Source organism: Phascolarctos cinereus, unplaced genomic scaffold (genome assembly GCF_003287225.1).
Source record: "Phascolarctos cinereus isolate Bilbo 61053 unplaced genomic scaffold, phaCin_HiC Scaffold_7;HRSCAF=346, whole genome shotgun sequence".
Lineage (NCBI taxonomy): Eukaryota > Metazoa > Chordata > Mammalia > Diprotodontia > Phascolarctidae > Phascolarctos > Phascolarctos cinereus.
In genome coordinates this window covers 113,646,406-113,671,930 of record NW_027556180.1, presented here as the reverse complement: position 1 = coordinate 113,671,930, position 25,525 = coordinate 113,646,406, and the positions used below count along the sequence as shown (strand labels likewise).

Here is a 25,525-nt window from a genome sequence, read left to right as displayed (position 1 = left end):
TTGTCAGATTTGTCCTATCATTCTTGCCTTTTGAGATATTCTTGGATTCTAGTTCTGTCATTCAACATATTGGCTATCAGTCCCAGCTTTGCATCATCTGCTAATTTGAAAAGTGAGCCATTTGTGTTGTTATTCAAGTTATTGATAAGTGTTCAAGAGAACAGGATAGGGGACAAAGCCCTGAGGCAGGCTTCTCATCAACATAAAGAACAATTTTTTCTTTGCTTTCAGTTGGTCAATCCACTATGGACCCACTCAGCTGTGGTATACAAGCTTCTTGGTATTGCTATCATTTTTAATCCTGGAGTTTTTAATCTTATTTTAATACATGTTACTTCTCTGTTTACAACTCCATTGTTTCCTTTACTAATTATTAAATGGAAGTCCACTTGATGCTCCATCATTTAAGTGCTCTGTGTGTTCTCCCTGCATATAGAAACTCACCATTATGTATATAATTTGAAACATAATCCTTCATTTATTTTTAGGATTCTTTTGTCCCAGGTGCATCTATACATCGGTTACCATTACCAGGCTTCCAATCTTGCTTATTTCTGAAAGATTCACTTTCAAGGACTATGTTTTAATGAGGGCAAAAATTATTATAGGCTGCTTTTTTTCTTTTCTTTCTGAAGTACCTGCCTTAGCTAAATAAAAACAAGCAGAATTTATGCCGAGATATTTTCTCTCTGCAGGAAAATATAATGGAAGTTATCAGAAATCAAGAGTTTTTACTCCTCCCAGCTGAGGAGCTCCATAAGCTGCTGGCCAGTGATGATGTGAATGTTCCTGATGAAGAAACCATCTTCCATGCTTTGATGATGTGGGTTAAGTATGACACACAGAGGAGATGCAGTGACCTAAGTATGCTTCTTGCCTTTATAAGACTGCCACTGCTTCCACCTCAGGTAATTTGATGTGACTGTCTTAATTGATATGCAAAATTTCATAGTCAACAGTTAACATTTTACTCAAATGTTAACAATCCATTATCCAAATAAATTAGCTCATAATCCATTAATTCAATTTTTCTTGTAATTAATTTTTATTGTCTGAAAACATATTTAGCTAGCATCACCTGGAGTCACGTTATCATTCTTTGACTGATATAACATATTCTGTTTGTCTTCTGTTTCCCTCTGGGGTACATTTTCTGCATTTCAGCCATTTGTAGAGAAAATTTATTTATTTTTCCTGATTAGAAGGGAGATATAGAAATAGTGAATTCTCCAAATGCAAACTGTTTCATAGTCTATATCTTTTTTCTCAATAAGAAGTCAGGAAGTAGATAATCAGGAAATAGGGTAGTAACATACAGTTTTATAGTATTTGGAAAATTTAGTCATAGTTCGATCTATAGGATTTTTTTTAAAAAAGAGTTCATAAAGGCATATTAATAATATTGGTAATGGCTTTATTTGACAATGTTCTAAGTAAAGAAAGATTTGGAAATTAAAAAAAAGACTGTATTACCTCGCAAATAAAAATTTTTTAAAAATCTTCATTACTTTTATAGGCAAAGAAACATAAATGGTTGCCCAAACCACTATATCTCCTGGTTTTCATGTCAGATGAAGTTGTCATGCAGGTGGATAGCTGTAGCCAAAGAGAACATGTCTTGCAATGTTCCCCAGTATGAGTAAGTGGTATGATCTAGGTACTTCCTCCATGCTACTGAAAGACACATCAATATGAAAGAATCTTATTCAAGAATAGGAGAAACTAGCCTACCATTTTCATCTCTTGTTAGACAAAGGTACATTTATAATCTCAATGGATCTCCCTTCATTATGGTTTTTCCCAGCCTTTCAATGTGGGGAGAGGGGTCCTTCAAAATGAGCTTTTTAGGGTTTTGTTGTATCCAGAAAGCATTGTTTTTTATTTGTTTTTAGCTTTTGAGACTACAGATTATAGCTATTTCTGGCGGAAAACATCTTTACCCTTGACTTAAGGGAAAATTGGGAGGTTTCTTAGTAAAGATAAAATCTTTTCATTTCTTGTCTCTGTGTTACAAAAGTAGATGAACTTCTATGATTTGAACTTTGATATGATAGTAAATATAGATAACAAATAGGATGAAAATTCAGGTCTATTTTCCATGACCAGTAATGTAGAAGGGAGCTTATACTGTGGGCAAATTTGTGCGAATAGTTAGGGTAGAAAAGTAGAAAGTATTAGGAATATTAAAGTTTCCTGATCCACTAAGAGTATTAAAAAACTACTGGATTTATGTGACAATAAGATGTAATTATGCAAGATTTTTTTCCTTATATGTGGAGAGAATAGTTATGTGTTCCATATTAAATTCATGAAAGCTCAATCTTGATAATGTTAAAAGGAAGAAAAAAATGAGATAAAATATTAAGTAAAATGGATTTGGGGAGAGGTAGAATCAAAGCAAAACTGGAGACATGAACATTATGACCATAGGACTGATGGAACTTAGGCTAGGATCTCAAATAGCTTTCAAATGACAATGACAGGGGCAGCTAGGTGGTGCAGTGGATAGAGCGCCAGCCCTGAAGTCAGGAGGACCTGAGTTCAAATCCGGCCTCAGACCAAACACTTGACACTTACTAGCTGTGTGACCCTGGGCAAGTCACTTAACCCCAATTGCCTAAAAGCAAAAAAAAATGACAATGATATCATATTCTTGTCTTTAAAAATCATTGGGCAGCTCACCTAACAATCTTAGAAAAAAAATTCAATTACAATCATTTTTTTCAGCTTTATCTCCTCATATATTTAGTCAGGATGTCTGCAGATGATTAATCTTAAAGGGTACATAATAACTTTCAATATTCTCCCTAATACTGCAATTGGTCATGTATTTCATACAACTTTGAAAACTAGTGATATAAAAAAGGAAAAACATGCCATTGCTCATAATTACATAAAAAAGCTGATTTCAGGAAAATATATAATAACCAAAGAAGAAATAAAAAAGACAAAGTCATTAGTGACTACTTTGTCCTCTTCAAATGGGGCAGCTGATATTGAAGAGTAATTGTTTGACTTTGCTATAGAAAAAAAAAAAGACAAAATTGCACAATGGAAGGAAAAGGATAATTGAACTGATGGTATAGGAAAAGAAAAATGAATCCTATTAACATTAAAAATAAATGATGGATAGAATTTGACTTAATATCTTCCTTGCACTGCTTGGCTACTCTAGATTTCCAAATCTTAACTGGATTGCGTGAAACTGTGCCCATAATTGATATTTCAGAAAGTATTACAGTGTCTGGAATTGTATTCCTAATGGATGCCAGGTCATACATATTTGTCTCCCATGAGATCCACTGGAATAGCTTATGTAATTTTCTAGTTTCTGTCCTATCAGCAGAATGATGGGAAAAGGCATGGTAGCTCAGTCAGATTAATAATATGTGACAAATTCAAAAGTTATGACTTTTAATTCTCTGCATTGCATTTAGTGATTTGCATGACACTTATCTGTTCCTCAATTTTTATCTCAAGATCTATTAAAATTATATAAATGAATTAAAATCATGTTACTTAGTCTTCTTATAAACAAAAAATCGGAAGATGAACATACTAATTATATGCTACATGTGTATGCATGTGTGTATAAACATGTCTGTAAGCATACATGTGATAAAAGATGCTCAGAGAAATGTAATCTGATCACATTCAGAGACTGACAGCAATAGCATGGACAAATTGATAAACTTTACCTTGATATGATTCTTGAAATTTGGTAAGATTCCTCTCTTTTGAAAAGACAACATCGATCCTCAAGTGTTATTATGGTTAAATAGATTTAGAAACGAATGACAGATTCCTTGAGTGTTGACTAACAGATATTGCCAACCTTGAAGGAAGATTCTAACAAAGTACTACAGGTCTCTATAAATGACTCTATTCAATTCTACAGTAACAACAACTTGAATTAAAATGTAAATGATATGCTTATCAAATTTACAAATGACATGATTTTCAGAGGGGAGTGCTAACGTGTAGGATAATATGAGTCTCAAAAAAATAAAGAGTATAAATCTTTTTTTAAAAGCAAATACATTGAATAAGGTCCAATCTTGTATTTATTTAAAAAAAATTGCACAAGTGTGAAATTGATAAAATGTCACTAGAAGTGAAAACAAAACAGCAATTTTAATTCCTTGCAAATTCAGTAAGAGTGAACAATGTGATTGATAGAATGTTATAACAGAAGAAGTTATAGTTCCACTTCTGACTTCCATGGTCAAATCACTGCGTGTGGCATGTCAACGTTGTCAATAACTACCTACTGTGCATGTACAAGCTTGAAAACTTGGAGGCTTCTATTAAAATTTTATATTTCTAATACTTTTTTTTTAAAGTTTTGCATTCCAAATTCTCTTTTTCCCCTACTCCTCGAGGCAAACAATATCAATTATACATATGAAATCATGTAAAACGTATTTCCATATTAGCCATATTCCAAAAAAGAAGCAAGAAAAATAGAGAAAGTGAAAAAAATTATGTTTTAATTTGCATTGAGTTCATCAGTTCTCTCTCTGAAATTGAATAGCATTTATCATCATAAGTCTTTTGAAACTGGAGTCTTATCTCTTCCCTCTCCCTTACCCTATATGACCAAGAAGTTGTTAAGAACTCTTGAAGCTTTCAGTTACTACTTCCCCAGACCTTACCCTTCCAACCTTCAGGGTTAGCATTACGGTTACCTCAAACCCTCATTCCCTTACCTGGCTTGTTGCTGTAGATGCCTAGTTTTCCCAAACACATTCTCTATCTTATCCAAAATAGAACTGGCTCCAGCTAGATAACCATATGGTGAAGCTCTTCAACTTACTTAAAAGGCCTGTAAGTTTCACCTTCCTCTTCTTGGCTTCAGCAATCTTAAGGGAAATAGATGACTATAGAAGGGAGTGGAGCCAATGATCTTTTGATTTTAAAAGGTCCAGAGGGCTCTTTGGCATCCCAGTGTTTCAGAGATCAGGTTAGCATCCAGTGCAGTATCAGTGTGCAGAAATATGAAAAGAATTAGCACCACCATCTACCCACCTTGTTATCCTATCTTTTTTTAGTCTAGACCTTGAGAAACAAGGAGTAACTTTTGGGAGTGACCTAATCCAGAGGTACTTGAGAAGCAGACTTATATGTCAGTCATGCTACATCTGAATATGAGACTGGTGGGACCAGAGTTGTATAGAAACTGAGCTAAGTGTTGAACATCCCAAGGGCAGAGATTGAAGTGGTATATGTGGATTATGCCCCACTTCCCGAAGTATTAGGGGAAATATTTTTTGTTTTATTTTTCTTGCTATATTTTTAAAGTAAAAACTGAGTGGCGAGTGCTTAAATGGAACTGGAAGTGTGAGTCACAGGCCCCTCAAAGATCAGGGTTTGAGCTGATGTGGAGAAAAGAACACTCACAAAACTCTCAGGATACCTAAGAACCCAAGGGGAAGATAGTTTAGCAGGCCTGGCCTTCAGAGAGAGGAGGCAAAGCCGACATGTTATAGTAAACTCTGCTTGAAATATTTTTAATCAATGGCAAAATAAAAAGTGTTTAGAAGACTTCCCGAAGTGTTGAATTTCAAAAAAAATAAGTGTTAAGTTACTCTGGGCTGAATTTATCCTAGACAAAGTGGTAATGATTTTTTTAAAGGTTCTTTCCCCTAGTAATAGAAGAGAGAGGGAGAAGAAAAGTCTTCAGCCATTTACCACATTGGCAATGCAGTGATTGATCAGACACCTGTACCATAAAGTTTCTGTTGTCTACAAAAATTATAGCCACAACTTAGAAACCTAATGAAAAGGCAAGCCAAATGACATGGAACAAATCAATATCAAAAGATTCTTCATAAATAATCACCTATGATTTATGTGTTTCGTTTCTTTCTTGAGTTATTTATATATTTTGTTTGATTTTACTTCCCAACATTAAGCACAAGTTAAAGCACATTCTGCCAAATGTGACACATTGTGAAGTTTATCATCCACAAATATATGCTCTTTCCCTGATTTTATCTGTCATTGTCTGTTTTAGAGCAAAAAAAAACCACACTTAGTTTCTATAAATGTGAACCACAAAATAAATAAATAAATATACTTAGACACTAGCAATGCCAAATTCATGACATTCATTTAAATTTCATTCATCTAATATTCATATGGAATTCATTCTTTGTTTTATTTTGTTTTGCTTTTTGGTGAGGCAATCTGGGTTGAGTGACTTGCCCAGGGTCACACAGCTAGTGAGTGTTAAGTGTCTGAGGATGGATTTGAACTCAGATCCTCCTGACTCCAAGGCCAGAGCTCTATTGACTGTGCCACCTAGCTGCCCCATAGAGTCCACTCTTAAGCTTTGCTGAGTTATGTATCCCTTTGCCAGTCTAGTGAAGCCTATTCACTATATTTCAGAATAATGTTTTTAAATACATAAAATAAAATACCTAGGATTGATTACAAAAGAAATCAAAGTTTAATGAAAATAAAGTTTTTTTGTTTGTTTGTTCATGAATCCTCTGAAAAGATGTTTGGGGATTTTTGTCATCATTATTCAGTTGTTTAATTTGTGTCTGTGACCCTATTAAGGTTTTCTTGGCAAAGATAGTAGAGAGATGTGCCATTTCCTTCTCCAGCTCATTTTACGGATGATAAAACTGACACAAACCCAGTAAAGTGACTTGCCCAGGGTCACACAGCTAGTATCATAGGCCAGATTTGAACCCAAAGCTTGCTGACTCCAGTTCCTGCATTCTGTCCACTGTACCACCTAGCTGCCCCTTGTTTGAGGACAGAGGAACTAAACCTGGTTTTTATTGCTACAAGAAATTTATAGTTGATGAAAACTTGCTCCTCCAATGCAGGTAATCAATGGCTCTAGAATTTATAGTCCTAGCAAGGTGCCTAGGCACAAGTGGCAAACATATAGCCTGTGGGCCATATAGTACTACAACAATCCCGAATTGGAGGAGTGGAGGGGAAAACCAGATTAAAAGATAATTGGGAAATATTTAACAAAATAAACAAAAATAAAATAAAATAAAGATAACATTACACTTTAAAACTATGTTCAATATGGAGCCCTGAGGGATCCTTATGTACAGATTAGTGGCCCCTGCTTCTGTTTGAACTGGACACCATTGGCCTAGAGCACTGAGAAATGAAATGACTTGCCTAGGGTCACACAGACTCTGTGTCAGCGGGAACTTGAACCACCCCGGTCCTCTCGCCTCTGAGACCATCTCTCTACTGGTTATGCTTTATTGCATCTCTCATCATAGTGTAGAAGATTCATCCTAATTACTGTTTAAGTTAATTGTAACTATCACATTAAAAAGAAAATCTTCAAAGTAAATAGCAGTAGGCATTTAAGTGTCTAGGCACCTAAGGGGAAACAGAAATTTATGACCTCATCAGAGAAAAAGTAATTGAATTTTATGAACTTATGTATATAAAATAATTCTTTTTTTTTAAACAATAAATTCAAGAGCTTTTACATACTTGTCAACTTGGGAGCAAGTAATGATATTACCTTCTTAGAATTTTCCTACTAAAATATAAAAGTCTTCAGTTAATCTGGCTCTATGAAAGCTATAGTCAGGTTTGGTAGTTGCACAATATAGTCTGAGAACAACATGAGCACAGGGAAAAAGATGACATCTGTGCTTGAGGTCTTTCAGCAGAGAATTTGGAGTGCCTATGTACAGGCAAACAAGCGACATTATTTGTTGATAAAGTTCCCTAAATTAAGGGCAATTATAGAATCTTAGTAAAGAGAAGAGCATTTCTATCCATGGTCAACTATACACTGATAGGATTTTCAGGTTCCAAGGAGAAGCTAACACTATGTACAGGTTTTTTACCATCAGGGGCTTAGGTGGCATTATTTACTCACCTTGATATTGATTCTAGATTTGGTCCAAATTTTGCTCAGTGAATGAATCAATTCTTGAGTGTATATTAGCTAATTAGACTGGGGGGTGGAGGTAGGGTGGAAGGCTTTGAGTGCCCCTGGATAGTGAATTACTCTGATCTACCACTATCCTTTACAATGCACATTATTCACTTATATGAATAATTCAGGCTGAAAAGTTTTGTAGCATTTCTTTTTTTTTTTTCCTAGCAATCATAGAGCAGTTATGTTGTATATCCAGCTCTACCAGCTTAACAATTCAGATTCAGCCCAATTCATCATTAGAGTGTTCCCTATCTGGTTTAGTAATCTTAAGAGCCTTGTGGCTGAGGTGGAATGGGAGGAATTCTGTACTCTCCTGCCCAGGGCCCTCTAATAGAGATTAGACCTAAAGGAAATGTGATAGTCTCTCTTTTTCTTTTCCATTTCCTTTTTGTATGGATCTCATGGAAAAAGGTATCTGTGGGAGCCCTATCAGAATGTCTTGGCGCTGGAAGGGAAACTATGGGTCAGAGCGGATTAAGGGACTTGTCCAAGGTCACACAGCCTAAGCGTGGTAGGGTCAGGACTACAACTCGGGTCTCTTGACTCCCAATCCATTGTGAGTGTTTCAGAAAACAAATACCTGATATTCCCTCAGTCTAGGGAAAGCAGAAATAGAATAGTAAGAAAGATGGCATTGGTAAAATCAAGCGAACTTTATCTTTTAGAAACTTGAAAAAGCTTTTCATAGGAGTAATATATGAGGAAAACTGTGTACTACTTAGTAAGCCAGAGTGCTTTTGTGAGTACCGTAACAAACATTTGTGGCTAACCAGATGTGGATTCTACAATTCTATTCTTTCGTACTAAGACATTCATCAGGAATATAGGCTTTTACTCCTAGAAAAAGTCTACGTATTTTCTGGGCAACACAAAATGATCGGATCCCCGGTAGGTCCTTGTAGATTTGAATACTGTAAGTGGTTTCAAGGAGCAACTAGAGTCAGAAAAGACATCTTAAGAAAGGTTTTCCCTATCCTGTTATACATTGCTCAAAATAGCCACTGTCTTCAGTCATTTTCTGACTTTAGCTTAGTCAGCTTCAGTCCTTTGAGGCAGTACCAAGCACTAGACCACTAAAGCAGCTCAGAGCAGCATATAATGAACTGGATGCCATCAGTCAAGTCATTGGAGAATGTCCATATGCAGCTTCCACGTTACTAGAGGGGGCATCATAAGAGGGAGGATCTCTACTGTCATAGCTCTACTAAGTTTTGTTGTGCCCCCTTTAGTGGACTTTGTCTTCTAGACTTGTTTGTGGAACATATTAATTGGGAACCCTCCCAGAGAGGATGGATCATTTTGCTATCACTTAAGTTTGAGATGCCATCTTAGTCAAGGTAATACTTCCTTGTTTTCCTAAGGGTGATATCTTATGGGGAAAGATTAAGTTAAAGTCATTCATGTGCAAAATGTATTCATTTATTCATTGTAAGAAATGCAGGAACAGAAGGGAAAAGGAAAAAAGTATGGCCCAAGATTAGAATGCTTCAATTAGGAAATCAGGATTCTGTCAATCAGGTTACCCTTTTGAGATGTTTTAGAGTATGAGGATGAGGTTATAAAACGGTCAGTTTGCAGTCTACCTTGAGTTGGTTCTGCTTGCCTTTAGCCAGATGAAAGTTTTCAAATAGTTCATAGTCATCCTGCACATTGGCAAAGAGTCTTCCCTGTTCTCTGACAACCTTTCTGGCCATTAATACCGATGCTATTCTTTGGAGAGATTGTCTACCTTTGGTAAACTTGAGCCTGTTGCTTACAAATACCAAACTTACTCCATAGAATGGAAGCAACTTGCCAGAAAGATTTAGTGAAGATGATGTAGAGGAATGGATTGGCATATGAGTTAAGCAGATAGAAAAAGACCAGCAAGAGTTTTGGGTTACAAATAGTAATGAGAGGCTTGTTCATAATAGCTGACAAAGCATAGAAAGAAATCAGGGCCATACACATGAAATCAGTGAAGATGCTCACAGCTAACTCTTGGCAATTTTGGAGTCTTTGTCACCTGGGCTATATACTGGGGATTTCAGACAGTAATGTAAATTTTTTACATAGCAGACACAGATGATGAAAAAAGCAGTGATGTTCCACAGCAGGATTACAATGATTAGGTATGAGCAAGGGGAGTCTCTGTGTCCACAGGGAGCCAGATACTAAACTTGACATAATTGCTGACCCCCACCAATGGAAGCAGGGCTAAGAGGAAGCAGCAAACTCACCCATCTAACATGATCATATATGTGTACTGTAGGGGGATCTTCCTGTCCAAGGTCCTGGCAAAAATGATGGGATACCCACACTCTAGTGTGATGACTGTCATGTGTACACATAACTTGCTAGTAAAAAAATTGAATAGTCTAGTTATGTTCCAATCAGAGTCTGTCTACCAGTTGATGGTATAATTGCAGGACTCAGAGAGGATATAGAAGACAACAGAAGCAATAAGAAACAAGTAGATCCCTATACAAAAGTCCGCAAGGGCCAAGTTGCACATGAGAACACTTGGGATAGTAAGTTTGTAATGGCTGGTGAGGATAATAAACAGAATGAAGAAATTACTGAGAAGAGCCAGCAAGTTGACATACTACATTATAATTCTAAGAAACTTGTGTCCCATTATGTCTTCACAGGGGTTACATTGATCTCGCTCCGGGGAGCATGCCAGCTCTTCATTGAATCCACACACAGAATAGTCATAATTGCTATCAAATGCCTGTATTATCATTCTTGAGGGGTTTTAAGTCCTTGGCCAAATTTAATATTCTCATCCTCCTATTCTTCAAAGAAGACATAATGGGAACTGTTGTAGAAATCCTATACTCTGGAGTCAGTGGCATAATCTGCATTTGTGTGGTTCAGTTCCTCTGAATATTCCCGGTAGAAGGGACCATTCAAGGCATTGACAGATTTCTTGACATGAGCTCTGAATGCTGCTCTGGTTGCACCTTAGTGACCCAAAGAGCCATTTGTTTTTCTTTCTATTCTAGAAAGCACAGCAGTGACTTGGGTAGGAAAGGTCAGTCCATGTCAGGTAAAGGAAACTCAAAGAAAAGGGAAGCTTCTTAAGCGTCCAAGTATTTCTTGTATCAGTTCTTTCAGATGCTCTAGACCCTTAGATGGTAGAGCAGTATCACTAGTGGAAGAGATATCCAGTACTGTGTATACTCCCCCAAAAAAAGCATCTTTATCAATGACAGTCATATATTTGTTCTTGTTTAAGTAAACAGCATCCAGCTTTGTCCCATTGAAGGCATGTCCTTGGACCCAGATAAAGATATTATTATAGAGTTTTGTGGTTAAGGTCTCATTGCAGAGCCCCTGGAAAACATTCACAGGAATTTAGAATACATAATTATAAATTATATACTATAATTATATTATATAATTATAGTATATAATTATAAAATTATAAAAGTGTTATTTGTAATTTCAAATATAAAGAACACATCAGCTGAATCAATTTTGGTTAGGTCGGGAAATATTTTAAGTCCGGTATTGGAAATCCCAAAGAATTTTAAAAGAGGCATGTCTTTTAGGACATCAAAAATCTATGTAAGTTAAGCTCCTAGTATTTCAAATTTCTCTGCAAAAGTTAAAATGAATAAGGTCACAGGCTGGAAAATAGTGTGCTAAATAAAATACCTGAGCTCTTTCTTCATTAGCCACAAAACTCGAAGAAGCAAGACATTAAAAGTACCCGGGGTGGGGGGGGGAGAGATAAATGAGAATTGAATTTGGAGATAAGAATAACTACTGGCACAAGCACAACAACAAATTGCTCTCATCTCCTGAAGAGGAGAGGCCTGTTCATTCTTTGCTGCCTCTGGTAGCTAGCTATAACATAACTCTAAGACTTCGGAGGGAGGTATTTCCTAGAAGGTTGAGAATGCTTAGAGTCTATTTAGAAGCACACATTTGATTTCTTAGGATCATCTTCTCTCTTAAATTTTCTGCTATGAATTGAAGAAGCATCTCTCTGCTGGGCCTCTTGGTGCACACCTGTTGTCCCAGGGAACAGGAAGGCAATGGCTGGTGCATCCCCTGAGCTCAGGAGCTCTGAGCAGCAGTGGGCTAAGTCTATGGGGTACCCACAGTAAGTTCAGCAGGAATATGGCAAGCCTGTTCCTGAAGGATATTATCTAGGGACCTCTCTTTAGGCAACCTGGGGATAAAAAGGCCCAGATTAGAAATAGAGCAAGGCAAAGCTCCCCAGCCTATTAAAGCAAGGCCACTAGAGTAGTCTCTATATTTTTTGACTGGATGATAGGAAGACCTAGTTCTAAAAAAAAAAAAGCATAATACTCACTATCAACCTTGATTCTTTTTTTTTTCAAGGTCACAGAAGGCAGTCTTTATTAAATTGAACTGAGTTGGAGCTAAGCAGTTTTGTTGTTGCTGTTATTGTTGCCATTGTTTAGTTGAAGCTATATGTGCCCAGTCAGTAAGACATCTAGCATTTATTAAGTACTTATGTACCAGGCATTGTGTTGACCACTAGAGGTAAAAAGAAAACCCCTATACTCAAGAAATTTACAGCCTGATGAGAGAGATAACATATCTTTAACTAGGTAAAAGCAAAATATTATCTGGAGAGAACAGATGAAAGGGAAGGAATTAGCCCCTGGGGATGCTGGAAAGGCCTCTTACAGAAACTGGGATTTGAGTTGAGTCTGGGCCCACCATAGGCCATGACTAGTACCAGCCCAACAAGGACATTCCCTCTCACTTCTTCCAACCTTTCTCTAGCAGTCATATCCTCCCTCTCATGAATCTTTAATTTCTCTCTTCTCCATTGGTTCTCTCTCTCTTTTTTTTAAAATTAAAAGTCTTTTTTTAATTTTATAAACAATTTTTTTAACATGTATTTTTAAAACTTTGGGTTGCAAATTTTTTCTCTTCCTCCCTCCCCACCCACTCTCAATGAAAAGGCAAGCAACTTGACACAGGTTATACATGTGTAGTCATGCAAAACACTTCCATAACCTCAATCACTTCATCTACAAAATGGGAATAAGACTCATAGTTCCTTCCTCAAAATGACACTGTGAGGCTCAATAGGGTAATCCATGTGAAGCCCTTTGTTGTTTTTAATGTGATGCACAAATTTCCACATTCATTATTGCCTCCTCATCATCATCACTACCACTGTTCTCATTCTTTTCCTCTTATGTACAACATAATTCGAGAGCCAAAGGACATGCCTCTGCCTTCCTATTGTTCTGATATAGATAATGTTTTAGCACATGGTTCTGCCATTAGGAATGAGTGGGAGTTTTTTGTATTTAAATAAAACCGTCAGGGGAATAAGCAAAAAAAATACACTTCCATAGTAGTCATGTTGTGAAAAAAAGTAAGTATATTTCCCTTCATCCCATCCTACCCCACCCCATTTATTCTATTTTCTCTTTTGATCCTGTCCCTCCTCAGAGTATTTGCTTCTGATTATCCCATCCCCCAATCTGCCCTCCCCTCTATCATGCCCTGCTCTCTTGTCCCCTTCCCTTCTTATTTTCCTATAGGGTAAGACAGATTTCCACACCCAATTGTGTATGTTATTCCCTCCTTAAGCCAAATCCTAGGAGAATAAGATTCATCTATTCCCTCTCACCTTCCCCTGTTTCCCCTCCACTGTAAAAGCCTTTTCTCATCTGTTTTATGTGAGATAATTTACCCCATTTTACTTCTTCTTTTCTCCTTCTCCCAGTATAATTGTCTCTCATCCCTTAATTTTATTTACCAGATATCACCTTCATCTTCAACTCACCCTGTGCCCTCTATCTAGCTAGCCATATATCTATACATATAATTTTTTTCCCTCCCACTACCCTAATACTGACAAAGGACTCATGAGTTACAAATATCATCTTTCCATGCAGGAATATAAACAGTTCAACCTTAATAAGTCTCTTATGATTTCTCTTTCTTGTTTACCTCTTTATGTTTCACTTGAGTCTTGTAACTAAAAGTCAAATTTTCTATTCAGCTCTAGTCTTTTCATCAAGAATGCTTTGAAAGTCTCCTATTTCACTGAATGCCTATTTTTTACCCTGAAGGATTATACTCAGTTTTGCCGGGTAGGTGATTCATGATCTTGCTCTTCGGAGTATTATATTCCATGCCCTCTGGTCCCTTAATGTAGAAGCTGCTAAATCTTGTGTCATCCTGATTGCGTTTCCACAACACTGGAATTGTTTCTTTCTGTCTGCTTGCAATATTTTCTCCTTGACCTGGGAACTCTGGAATTTGGCTACAATATTCCTAGGAGTTTTCCTTTGGGGTTCCCTTTCAGGAGGAGATTGGTGGATTCTTTTCATTTCTATTTTGCCCTCTGGTTCTAGTATATCAGGGTAGTTTTCCTTGATAATTTCTTGAAAGATGATGTCTAGGCTTTTTTTTTTGATCATAGCTTTCAGATAGTACAATAATTTTAAATTCTCTTCCTGGATTATTTTCCAGTCAGTTGTTTTTCCAATGAATATTTTACATTCTCTTCTATTTTTCATTCTTTTGGACTTGTGTTACAGTGCCTTGATTTCTCAAATTGTCACTAGCTTCCAATTGCTCCATTCTAATTTTTAAGAAGTATTTTCTTCAGTAAGCTTTTGGACTTCCTTTTCCATTTGGCCTATCTTGCTTCTTAGGGCATTGTTCTCCTCATTGGCTTTTTGGACCTCTTTTGCCATTTGGGTTAGGCTATTTTTTAAGGTGTTATTTTCTTCAGTATTTTTTTGGGTCTCATTTAGCAAGCTGTTGACTTGTTTTTCATGATTTTCTTGCATCACTCTCAGTTTTTCCTCTGTTTCTCTTACTTGCTTCTCAAAATCCTTTTTGAGCTCTTTCATGGCCTGGGACCAATTCATATTTTTCTTGGAGGTTTGGATGTAGGAAGTTTGGCTTTGTTGTCTTCTTTTGGTTATATGTTTTGATCTTCTTTGTCACCAAAGTAAGATAATATAGTCTGACTGTTTTTGTGCTGCTTGCTCATGATCCCAGCCAATTTCTTGAGTTATAAACTCTTTGTTAAGGTGGGGGGATCTGTTTCCAGTGTGGAGATTGTACTGTCCCAAGCTTCAGGGGTTTTGTGCAGCTGTTTTCAGAGATACTTCTAGGGACCTATAAATTTTCAGTTCTTCCAAGGTGCTATGGTGTTTGCTCCTTTCCTGGCCTGAGCTCTGGTCTATGAGTGACCATAAGCACTCTTTTCTGTCTTGGAACTGTGAGGAGGATTTACTCTTTACAACCACTACAAGCTCCACTGCACTAGCACTTCTCCTCACCCCAGGACCGCCACCCAGAACTGTGACCCAGATCCAAGCATGGGCAAAGCAAGAGAATTCTGCCTCAGCAAAGAGATCCCTGCAGTCCACCCTGATCAGCCACTAGACTCCCCCTCAGTCTGTGTGCTGGAAGCTCAGGGTGCAGCCGCCACCCTGGGGCCACGCTCTGGGACTGGAGCTGAAACCTCTGTGCTTCTCTCTCACCACAGACCGAGACTTTTCCCACTGACCTTCTAAGATGTCTTTGGTGTTTGTGGGTTGAGAAGTCTGGAAACCACCACAGCTGTCTGCAATTCAGTCCTCTGAGGCTTGCTCCAGGTTCACTGCGGCCTGCGTGCCATACCAAAGTGTGTTCCTCTCCCAGCCCAGTGCAATATACATTTCTGATCAACTATCCAGGTTGTCTTGAGCTGGAAATTTGTTTCACTCTTTTTTTTTGTGGGTTCTGCTGCTTTAGAATTTTGTTTAGAGCCATTTTCTGTTGGTATTTCGAGGGGTTTGGGGGAGAGCTCAAGCAAGTCACTGCTTGTCTCTCTCTCTCTCTCTTTTTTTTTTTTTTGCCAAGCAATGGAGTTAAGTGACCTGCCCAAGCTCACACAGCTATTAAGTGTCAAGTGTCTGAGGCTGCATTTGAACTCAGGACTTCCTGACTCCCTGACTGGTGCTCTATCCACTGCTCTCTCCATCGGTTCTCTACTCTGACTGCAGACACACTTGAATTTACTCAATTCTAAAATTTAAAAAAAATCCTTTGACTTTTTTTCCCTCACTACTATCCAATAAAGTTTTCCTTCACTGTGAATCTTTTTGAAACAGTTTTCTATAAGAAAATTGGTAGAAAAAGGGGAGCCTACATTCTGATTGCTCATCATTACCTCTTCCAGTCTCTTCCAGGCCCTCTGCTTCTTTGAGGTTCGCTCCATTCAGATATTTTATTGGGTCTTAATCTTGGTGATTTATCTCCCTCCCTTATCTAAGAGTTCAATACCTGCTCCCACAGTATTTCTTTCTAACTCAGTCCTTGCTTTACAACATATTCCAAGACCTCAGCTTAGATGTTGGTGTTTTTTCAGGCAGCTTTGATTCCTTGTTCTTCAGCCTCCAAACTTCTTGTTCTTTACCTTAACCCTACCTAAACCACAGAGAGTGTTGCATTACATCCTTGATCTTGACTCATAAATATTAAACCTAGAAAATCAAAATTAATTTTTAGGCTCCTTGAAATATCTATGAAACTGAATTTTACATTTACATAGTAAATGAAGAGTTTTTATTTTCTTTCTTATTTTATTTTACTACAAAAAGCATATACAATTACCAATAACATTGCTAATGAATTTTTCAAAAATCTGACTAATCAAATCTCCCCTTCTTCTTCACATATAATATGAATTTGTAAAAAACCCAAGCCAAGCAAACCCCTCCACTTGCAATTAAACATCTTGAAGGATTCTGTAAGAACATTTCAAAATTCCTTATTTTATTCATTGCTTGAAATACTTGGCAGATTCTATGTTGATGCCCCTGACTTTATTTTTCTTATAAAGTTTCATTTTTCACATAGTTTATTATTCATATTTTAAGACAGAAAGAATGACTATTTTTTTAAATTATAAAGAAGCACTTTGGAAATTACTTTGAAATTACTTCATAATTAAAAAATTCCCTAAGAGAAAAGGAAGCAAAACTCAGACAGTGTGAAAAAATCTCAAGTGAATTTAGTTTTATCACCAATGTGCAGGAATTACTGTTATTGAGATTTTAATTTCCAACACTAAGACAAATAAAGCAGTATATCATTTTAATACTTCTGAAAACAGAAAGAAAATACCCCCTAGAGAAGAGCAAGTTCAACATTAATGGCTAGCCAGAGGATGATGGGTAAACTTTCGTTCTCCTACCCTTTGAAAAAAGGTAGAAGAAAAAATCCTACATCGTATTGCAAAATGGAACAGGTCATTCTGAAATAATTTGAAAATTATCAGTGGATTGCCCATCTGACTCCATAGACTGAATAGTCTTAAGTGATTTTTTTCAAGTTTTCAGCATAGTGTGTTTAGTGTAACACATTTAAAAACATCACAGTCTGAGCAAAAGCAAAATTACCAATAATCCAAAGGGTAACAGAACACTTCATGATGGGCATGTAAATAGATTTTAGCATTTTATCAAGACAAGATTTGAACTCTAGTTGTGTCGTAGAAGATATTATCAGAAATATTTGTGACTAAGAAAAGGAGGTTTGCAGTTAGAATGATAAACCTGTGAGTAAAGTAATTGCCCTGGGGTTATTAATAACAACAATAAATCAGAGAAAAGCTTCTTCTGTATTCAGTATGTCCATTATGGAGAACGTATGGAATACTGGGTCAAGAAACTCTCAGTATGAGATCTTTTCATGTGTTTGCATTCTGCATCAATGGGGTAATACCAATCTTGATCAAGTCCTGGATTTTCCATGCAACTTTCCAAACAAATCTTCATAAAATCTAATTGCTGATCATGTCATTTCCCTTGAAATCCTCAGAAATTCCCAAATGCCTCTAGGATAAATTACAAACCTCCTATCCTGGTATTCTCAGTTCTCCAAAATCTACTTTTTTATACTTATATTAAATTATTCCCCTTCATTTATCCAAAGTTCCAACCAAAATGAACTACTCACTATTTCCCACACCAGACATTTGATCTGTCTAAATGTCATTTAATGTCATTAAATGTCATTTCTATAACTCCCTTCTCCTTGCCACCTATCAGATACCTAATATTCCTCCACAGTCCACCTCAGGTACTGCTCTTGTGAAGTCTATCTTGTTTATCTCAGTTGCTACTACTTTCTTTCTCCCCACATTATTTTTTTTTATTCTTATCATCATTCATGACTTTTTTGAGCTTGACCTTCAACCAATACTGGTGCAGCATAATCTTGACTGAAAAATTGTGAAGAACATTGCGCCATTTTATTACATCAAGTTAGATTGAGCAAGTTTTTTTTGTTTGTTTTTTAAGAATGGGGCCAAGGGTGAGGTGTGACAAGGAAGATGGCTCTACTCTCTCTCCTGAAATCCTTTGACAATTTACCTAGTGCTGTATGGCCTGCTTAAATTGTAGGATGCCCTATAGGTATCTCAGACTTCATATATACAAAAAAAACCCTGATTTTCTTTTACCCTCAAACTTCTCCTTTTCTCAATTTGCCTATTACTGTCCAGACACTCAGCATTACAGCCTTGAACCTCATTTCTCATCTTGTGCACCTCATATTTCTGAACTGTTGACAGATCTTGTCATGTTTGTTTACCAGTCAATAAGTCAACAAACATGTATTAAATGCATTTTATGTGCAGATACTGTGCTAGGCATTGAGGACAGAAAGGAAGGCCAAAATACAGTCCCTGTCCTCAAGAAACTCACATTCCAATGGCAGAGACAGCATAGCCACCACATTTGTACAGGTCCTCATTACTTCTGGCTTGGACTATTGTGCAATAGCCTTCTCAATGGTTTCCATTTTAAGCACCTCCTTATTCCAATCTGTTTTCCAATTAGCTGTTTTTTTATCTTTTCCAAAAACAAATCAGACTATTAATCCCATTCATCCCCATAAACTTTAGTGGCTCCTTATTACCTCTAAGATCAACTACAAAATGTTCTATTTTATATTTAAATCTCTTCACAACCTACTTCCTACCTTTTTTTAAGGTTTAAAAGAAATTTCTTTTCACTCTCTCCCCACCCCATCTTATTGGGAAAAAAAAAAGAGTGAAAAACAAATTTCTTGTAGCAAACATGCATAGTCAAGCAGAACAAATTCTCTGGTCGACTGTGTTTAAAAAAATAAATCATATCTCATCTACACCCTGAATCCATATTAGGGTGTTTTGTCACAGGTTCTCTGAAATTATAGATGACAATTGTGTTGTTCAGAGTTCTTAAGGTTTTCGATGTTATTTGTCTTTAGCACTGTTGTTATTGTATAAATTATTTTCCTGCTTCTAATTATTTCACTCTTTATCAGTTTGTAAAAGTCATCAAAATAGTTTGGTTTTGAATATTTGTGTTGTAATACAAATTATTCTTCTGGTTCTGATTACTTCACTCTGCATCAGTTCATAAAGGTCTTTATTTCCTTAATTCTTATAGAACAATAATATTCCATAACATTTATTAATCATCACAATTTGTTCAACCTTCACCCAACTGGTGAGCATCTCCTTAGTTTCTATTTTTTTTGGTCACCATAAAGTGATATTATAATTTTTTTGTACATAATCTCTTTTGAGAATAGCCCTAGCAGTGGTTCAAGTGGTTTAACCATTTGTTCCTTTTTAAATTTTTGTGTATAATTCCAAGTTGCTTTCCAAAATGTTTGTATCCATTCACAGGTTTCCTTTTTTCCCTTCCTCTCCTTCCCCTTCCCTTGTCCTCCTCTCTTCTCCTCTCCCCTTACCTGAGGATGTTCTGCCCAAAGGAAGCTAAATTTTTATGACTGAAAGCAACCTAGTTAACTTGGGGTTTACTGTCTAGATTTCTTTCTCAAAGACTTAAAACATTAAACCCAAATCACTCTGGATCTCTTGGGTTGAACAATAATAGGTCACTGCCCCCGTGGTTATTTTTTGGGCCCTCCTGGCTCAGAGTGAATGTAAATAATAACTATTTCTCTTTGGGCCAGCAACCCTGAGGGTCTTCCCCTCCCAGTTTGACTTTTTTTTTTTAATTTTGGTAGTTCTTTAATAAAGAGTTATTTAATAAAAAGGCCATTCTTTGACTCACTCCTTAGAGAGGTCTACCTATTCAATGAATGGAGGCTGCCTCACTCAAAGTGAGAACCTGAAAAGAACTTAACTTAAAAGGGCCAGTGTCTCCCAACTGCATCCTGGGCCATCTCATCATTCTGATTGATATCTGGCCACTGGACCCACATGGCTCTGGAGGAGAAAGTGAGGCTGGTAGACTTTTCACAGCCCTCCCTCACTCAAATCCAACTAAATTGCAAGTCGTGCCATCATTTCCCTGGTGTCATGGTCCTCTTCAAGAACAAAGCACAAAACTACAATAGTGCAACACTGCATCTGTTTTTGTATAGCCCTTCCAATATTTGTTACTTTTTTTTCATTGTTGCCAATGTAACGGGTGTGAGGTGGAACCCCAAAATTGTTTTAATTTGCATTTCTCTAATTATTATTTTTTGGAACTTTTTTCTGTGTAACTATAGATAGCCTGGGTTTCTTCCCTGAGAACTGCCTGCTTATATTCTTAGACTATTTATTAAATGGATAATGGCTCTTAATATTTTTTAATTTGAATCAGTTCTCTATATATCTTGGAAGTGATTCCCTTATCAAGAAAAATAAAAGCTTGCTGCAAAGACATTTTTTTTCCAGTTAACAGCTTTTCTTCTAACCCTGTGAACCTTTTTTTTTACTCGTTTAGTCATGAATTATACCCTTATCCAAATATCTTAAAAATCTTTGCATCAGGTTTTTTCTGATAAAAATTTCATTTCTCCTTCCTACCTTTCCAGTCTTCTTACACTTTATTTCCCTCCATGTACCCAACAGTCTACCTACACTGATTTACTTTCTCTTGGCACTTTTTCTTCTAACTCTGAATTTGTAGTGAGCATCTCCTACACCTGAAATGTTGTCTTCTGACCTCCAACTCTTAGCTTCTCTGGCTTTTTTTCAAATCTTGTAGCTCTATAGGCTTCTACAGGATGCCTCCATTTACATAGGATGTATCTTACATGTACTCACTTATTTGCATGGTTTTTTTTAAACATTAGGATATCAGCATCTTAAGAGCAGCAACTGTGCCATTTTGTTGTTTTGTTTTGTTTTGTTTTCATTTTTGTTTTTTCTCCTATTTCTTTATATCCTAAGCCCAGTACAGTAAGCACTTAGTAAATATTTCTTGTTAATTTATGTGCTTTATGCTCCAGTCAAATTAGGCAACTCACTGTTTACGTATATGTGTACTTACTATTTCCTTATCTATGCCTCTGTTCTTTTGTTCATTCTGTTCCCTATATTTGTATATCTTTCCTCTCTGCTTGTTGAATTTCTACCCATCCTTTAAACCTCAGCTCAATTTCCAAATACTCAAGGAAGCCTTCTATGATCTCTGCCACCTAAAACATAACACAGTATTATGCCTTCACTTCTCTTAAAATATAGTTTGTTATTTTAATAGTTTGTTTTTATATACATATTATATATTCTTATACTCAAGTATAGGCTCCATGAAGGCAGAGGCCATGCTTTATATCTAAATGCCCCTGGAGGTTAGCAGTTATATAATCAACAGGTACTGGTGAATTGAATCAACTTGACTTATTAGACACTGGAACTATTTACCATTCAGTATAAAATTAAAAAAAAAAATTTAGGCATGATCCTACTTGAAGATATTGAATAAGACATCAGAATCCCTCAAGATTTGTTCTACCTCTATGATTTTCTTTGAGTTAAAATGTCTCACGAACCTGTCTTTGCTAAGTCGAAAAAGCAGTGTAGTTAGTGAATTCTCTAAGTCGACCTACAAAAACCTAGGAATAGAGTTATAAATAATAATGAATTTGTTAGTCTCTATTCAGTCAACTGTGGGAGTTTTCCACGCCATTAAACAACTATCCAATTTGCTGCAATTCAGCATAAGTGCCAAATTATTTTCAAAAGAAGCTTAGATATAAGAGTGGCATATTTCAGGTCAGGGCTTAGGCAGCAGTGAATATTTAATGGAGACAGGGGAACACCTGACATCTGGCTTCAATGGGTATTCATTTATAATATTATACAGTATGAAAATAGAAAATGCAGGTTTCAGATGACTTGTACTCCATTGCTTTCCATCTTCCATATATGTTAACCTTAATATAGAATCTTTGTGTTCCTGTGCCTGCTGTATAAGTGAATGAGGATTTGACAGGTGGACTGGACTGGAATAGAAATAAAACAGTGGTTGTGGCCTGACTAATAATTTGCAATATGAATCTATGTTTCACCTCTCTGGTGAATTTACTGTTGACCTCCCTTCAGGAGAAGTGAGTGCCATCTCCTCTTAAACAAACAATACTCCTTTTGACATTAATCAAATCTTTCACATGAAATAATGTCTTGCTCAAATGCTATTCTGCCTCCAACTTAACCATTTTCCTGATCATCAAAATTATTCCTAAAATTCTATGGCAAGGGACAGGGGAGATGAATCTGTTCCTTAAAATCTTTTTGTACCTAAATCTGTAGCAAAAAATGATTATGTTCATTTGCTATTCATCTTTTCTAAGTTACGCTTTTCTCAAAATAATATAAGTATTTGATTATTTGGGGACACCTCAATGATAGCAAAAATTTTGGGCTGGGAATATGGACTGTGGTGAAATACTTGCCCCTATATAGAGGTCAGGAGCACTAGTCATTTTTATTTACTTTTTTTTTTTTATGAAGCAATAAGCATTAAGTGACATACCCCGGGTCACATAAGTAGTAAGTGTTAAGTGTCTGAGGACTGATTTGAACTCAGGTCTTCCTGACTCCAAGGTCAGAGCTCTATTCACTGCACCACCTAGCTGCTCCAACTGGATTTTTTAAAAAAATCTTTTTCTCTAACACAATTTCATTATTTTGTGATTTTTTAAATTGCCAAAATGGTCATATATGGACCTAAACATAATTTTACTAATACCCTTTGTGAAAAGAAAAACTGGTTAATGTAGCTATAAATATTACATATTACCTTTGAAATATATGCATATATGTTTGTAGAAGTATTAGTGCATGGATGTGCATGTATATGTATGTATGTATGTATTATATGTATTATGTGTGTATGTTCATCTAGACTTATTATTTCATCTCTGTGTGGACCTTTTGATATGGAAACTTCCTTCACTGATACTAATTGGCAACTCTTATGTAATTTCTATTCTTACAGAGTTTCTTTTGTGAGGTGACAGTGTTCACAGAGCTACTCATTCAAACCCAGTTCTTCCTGACTCTGAAGCCATTCCTCTATCCATAAGGCTATGCTGCCTTTCACTTGAAATACATAATTAATCATATTATGGAAATGATTTAGTAATTAGGTCACTTTTAAATTATTTATTAATCATATTATTTAAACAACATAGAGCTCAAAAAAAGGACAGATTATTTTCAGGAAAAAAATTTTTCCTAGTTATTTAAAATAAAATAACAAAATAATACATTCGATGCAGAAAAACTGTTGCCCATATTTTTGAAATTGTAGATATTGTCACACTGAATGTAGAATGATAAATTCCTGATATACTTTTCAGGTGTACAAAACAATCTTTCATTTGACAATTTATCAGACTTTAGTTGAATTGATAGATGTCACAAAAGCATAGAACCAGTACATTTCTTTTTCAGAGACATTTTATGAAGTTGCAATTTTTCCACAAGATGAGCTGAACATCTGATTAGCACAGAAAGCCTGAGTCTAGAATTCCTGAGGATTAGCCCAGAGACATTTCCTAGGTGCTGTGATCTTGACAGGGCCCCTGTACCAAACAAGGTCATGTTGCATCGTTTCTTGTATAACTGAAGAACAAGAAGGCTCTGTGGGGAAAACTCAAAACAAACAAACAAAAAGAGCTGTTAATTCAGGAAGCGAAATCATTTTTCCTCCCAAGGTAGTAAACAGATATGTAAAAAATATAGATATAAATATTACACATACATGCATGCATGTTTACATATACACCTATGTAATCTGTGTATATAATGGCACATGCATGTGTATATATACACATACTACATACACTATATATACGTACACATACATACATGTATATATGTATGAATGTATGTGTATATGTATATACACACATATATATGTTATTGATTGGCACAGGAGCTTCTCACGCAGATGGGAGACACACAAGCCTAGCACATTAATCTATTTAATAAGTTGCAGTCATTTGACTGAGACAATACATTGAAATCCAAAACATTCTTAGCCCATTCTGTGGTCTATAAAAGTGAGTGGTGATACTAGTGGAAATCTAAATGTCACAACATATCAAACCCATGTTCTGAAGTGACAGACTGAAATATTGAAAGGCCCAGGTTCATAGTAATTTTACCCCTAGACATATGTGAATGGCTCAGGATTATTGCCACCTCCCTCCTCACCTACATCCTCCCTGAGAAAGAACACTTTCACAGTGTACTGAGAGATTATGTCCTAGCCCTGAAGCAAAAGCTCCTTCAGGGCTACCAGAACTTTCCAGCTCCTAAATGCCTTGAACAAGGGAAATGGACAGGATAGGGTCAACCACGAAATGAGTGCCAGCCCTACCCACTGAAGTAAGGCAGGGGAAGAGGATGAGGACTGCAAGTTCCTTCATATTTCTAGCATCATGTTCATTGATGTGTGAGGGGTTTTTTTTGTTATTGTTGTTGTTGTTTGTTTTTTCGTTTTGTTTTTCTCCTCCTCAGACTCCAGTCTCTTAAGATAGCAACCACAATAAAAATAAATAAATAATATTATATTTCCCCCCTAAAGCCTTCACCTCTACAGTCTACCCAGAGCTGCTGGGACTTGATGCGTTTATGGTAACTAGCTTGCTTCACTGCTCTTCTACTTGACTTGGTGGTGAGGGGAAAGGGAGTTTTGTCATTCACTCTCTCTTTTGGATATGTTCTCTCTCCCCTCGCTTTCTTTCATAATTTTTAAAACTGCCTCTGTGGAGGAAGACTCCATCCTCTACTACTGATCCTATGTTATCTTTCTTTTTTCCGCAGATAGGAAGAAATACCAGTCCTAGGGTCTTTAGGGATTTTGGTTCCTCTGCAATGCTGCCAGTCCAACGAAGCCTTGTCTGGGGAAAAAAACAAAAACAAAAAACAAAAAACAACCTGTTACACTAGTGCATGTGCTCTCTTTCACTCCCTCCTTTATCTCTGTCTCTCTGTCTTTCTCTCTCTCTCTCTCTCTCTCTCATACATACACACTTTCTCCCTGTCTGTCTCTTTGTCTTTCTGTTGCTGTCTCTTTGTCCCTATGTCTCTCTCTCTCTCTCTCTCTCTCTCTCTCTCTCTCTCTCTCTCTCTCTCTGTCTCTCTCTCTCTGTCTCTCTCTCTCTCTCTTCACACACACACACACACACACACACACACACACACACACACACACTTTCTCCCTGTCTCTGTCTCTTTGTCTTTCTGTTGCTGACTGTCTTTGTCCCTATCTGTCTCACTCTCTGTCTCTCTGTCTCTCTCTCTGTCTCTCTCTCTCTCTCTCTCTCTCTCTCTCTCTCTCTCTCACACACACACACACACACACACAC

General features: G+C 36.6%; 1 protein-coding gene and 1 pseudogene across 1 annotated transcript in view; one reads left to right on the top strand and one right to left on the bottom strand.

Annotated features, from left to right (window-relative positions):
• The window catches only part of KLHL1 (kelch like family member 1), a 535,364-nt gene that overhangs the window by 330,709 nt on the left and 179,130 nt on the right, over positions 1-25,525 (top strand). Inside the window, exon 5 of the mRNA XM_020992473.1 lies at positions 696-908. Coding sequence (XP_020848132.1) covers positions 696-908 — 213 coding nt within the window. The remainder of the gene's footprint in view (positions 1-695; positions 909-25,525) is intronic.
• On the bottom strand, positions 9,490-20,839 carry LOC110212427 (thyrotropin receptor-like; annotated as a pseudogene).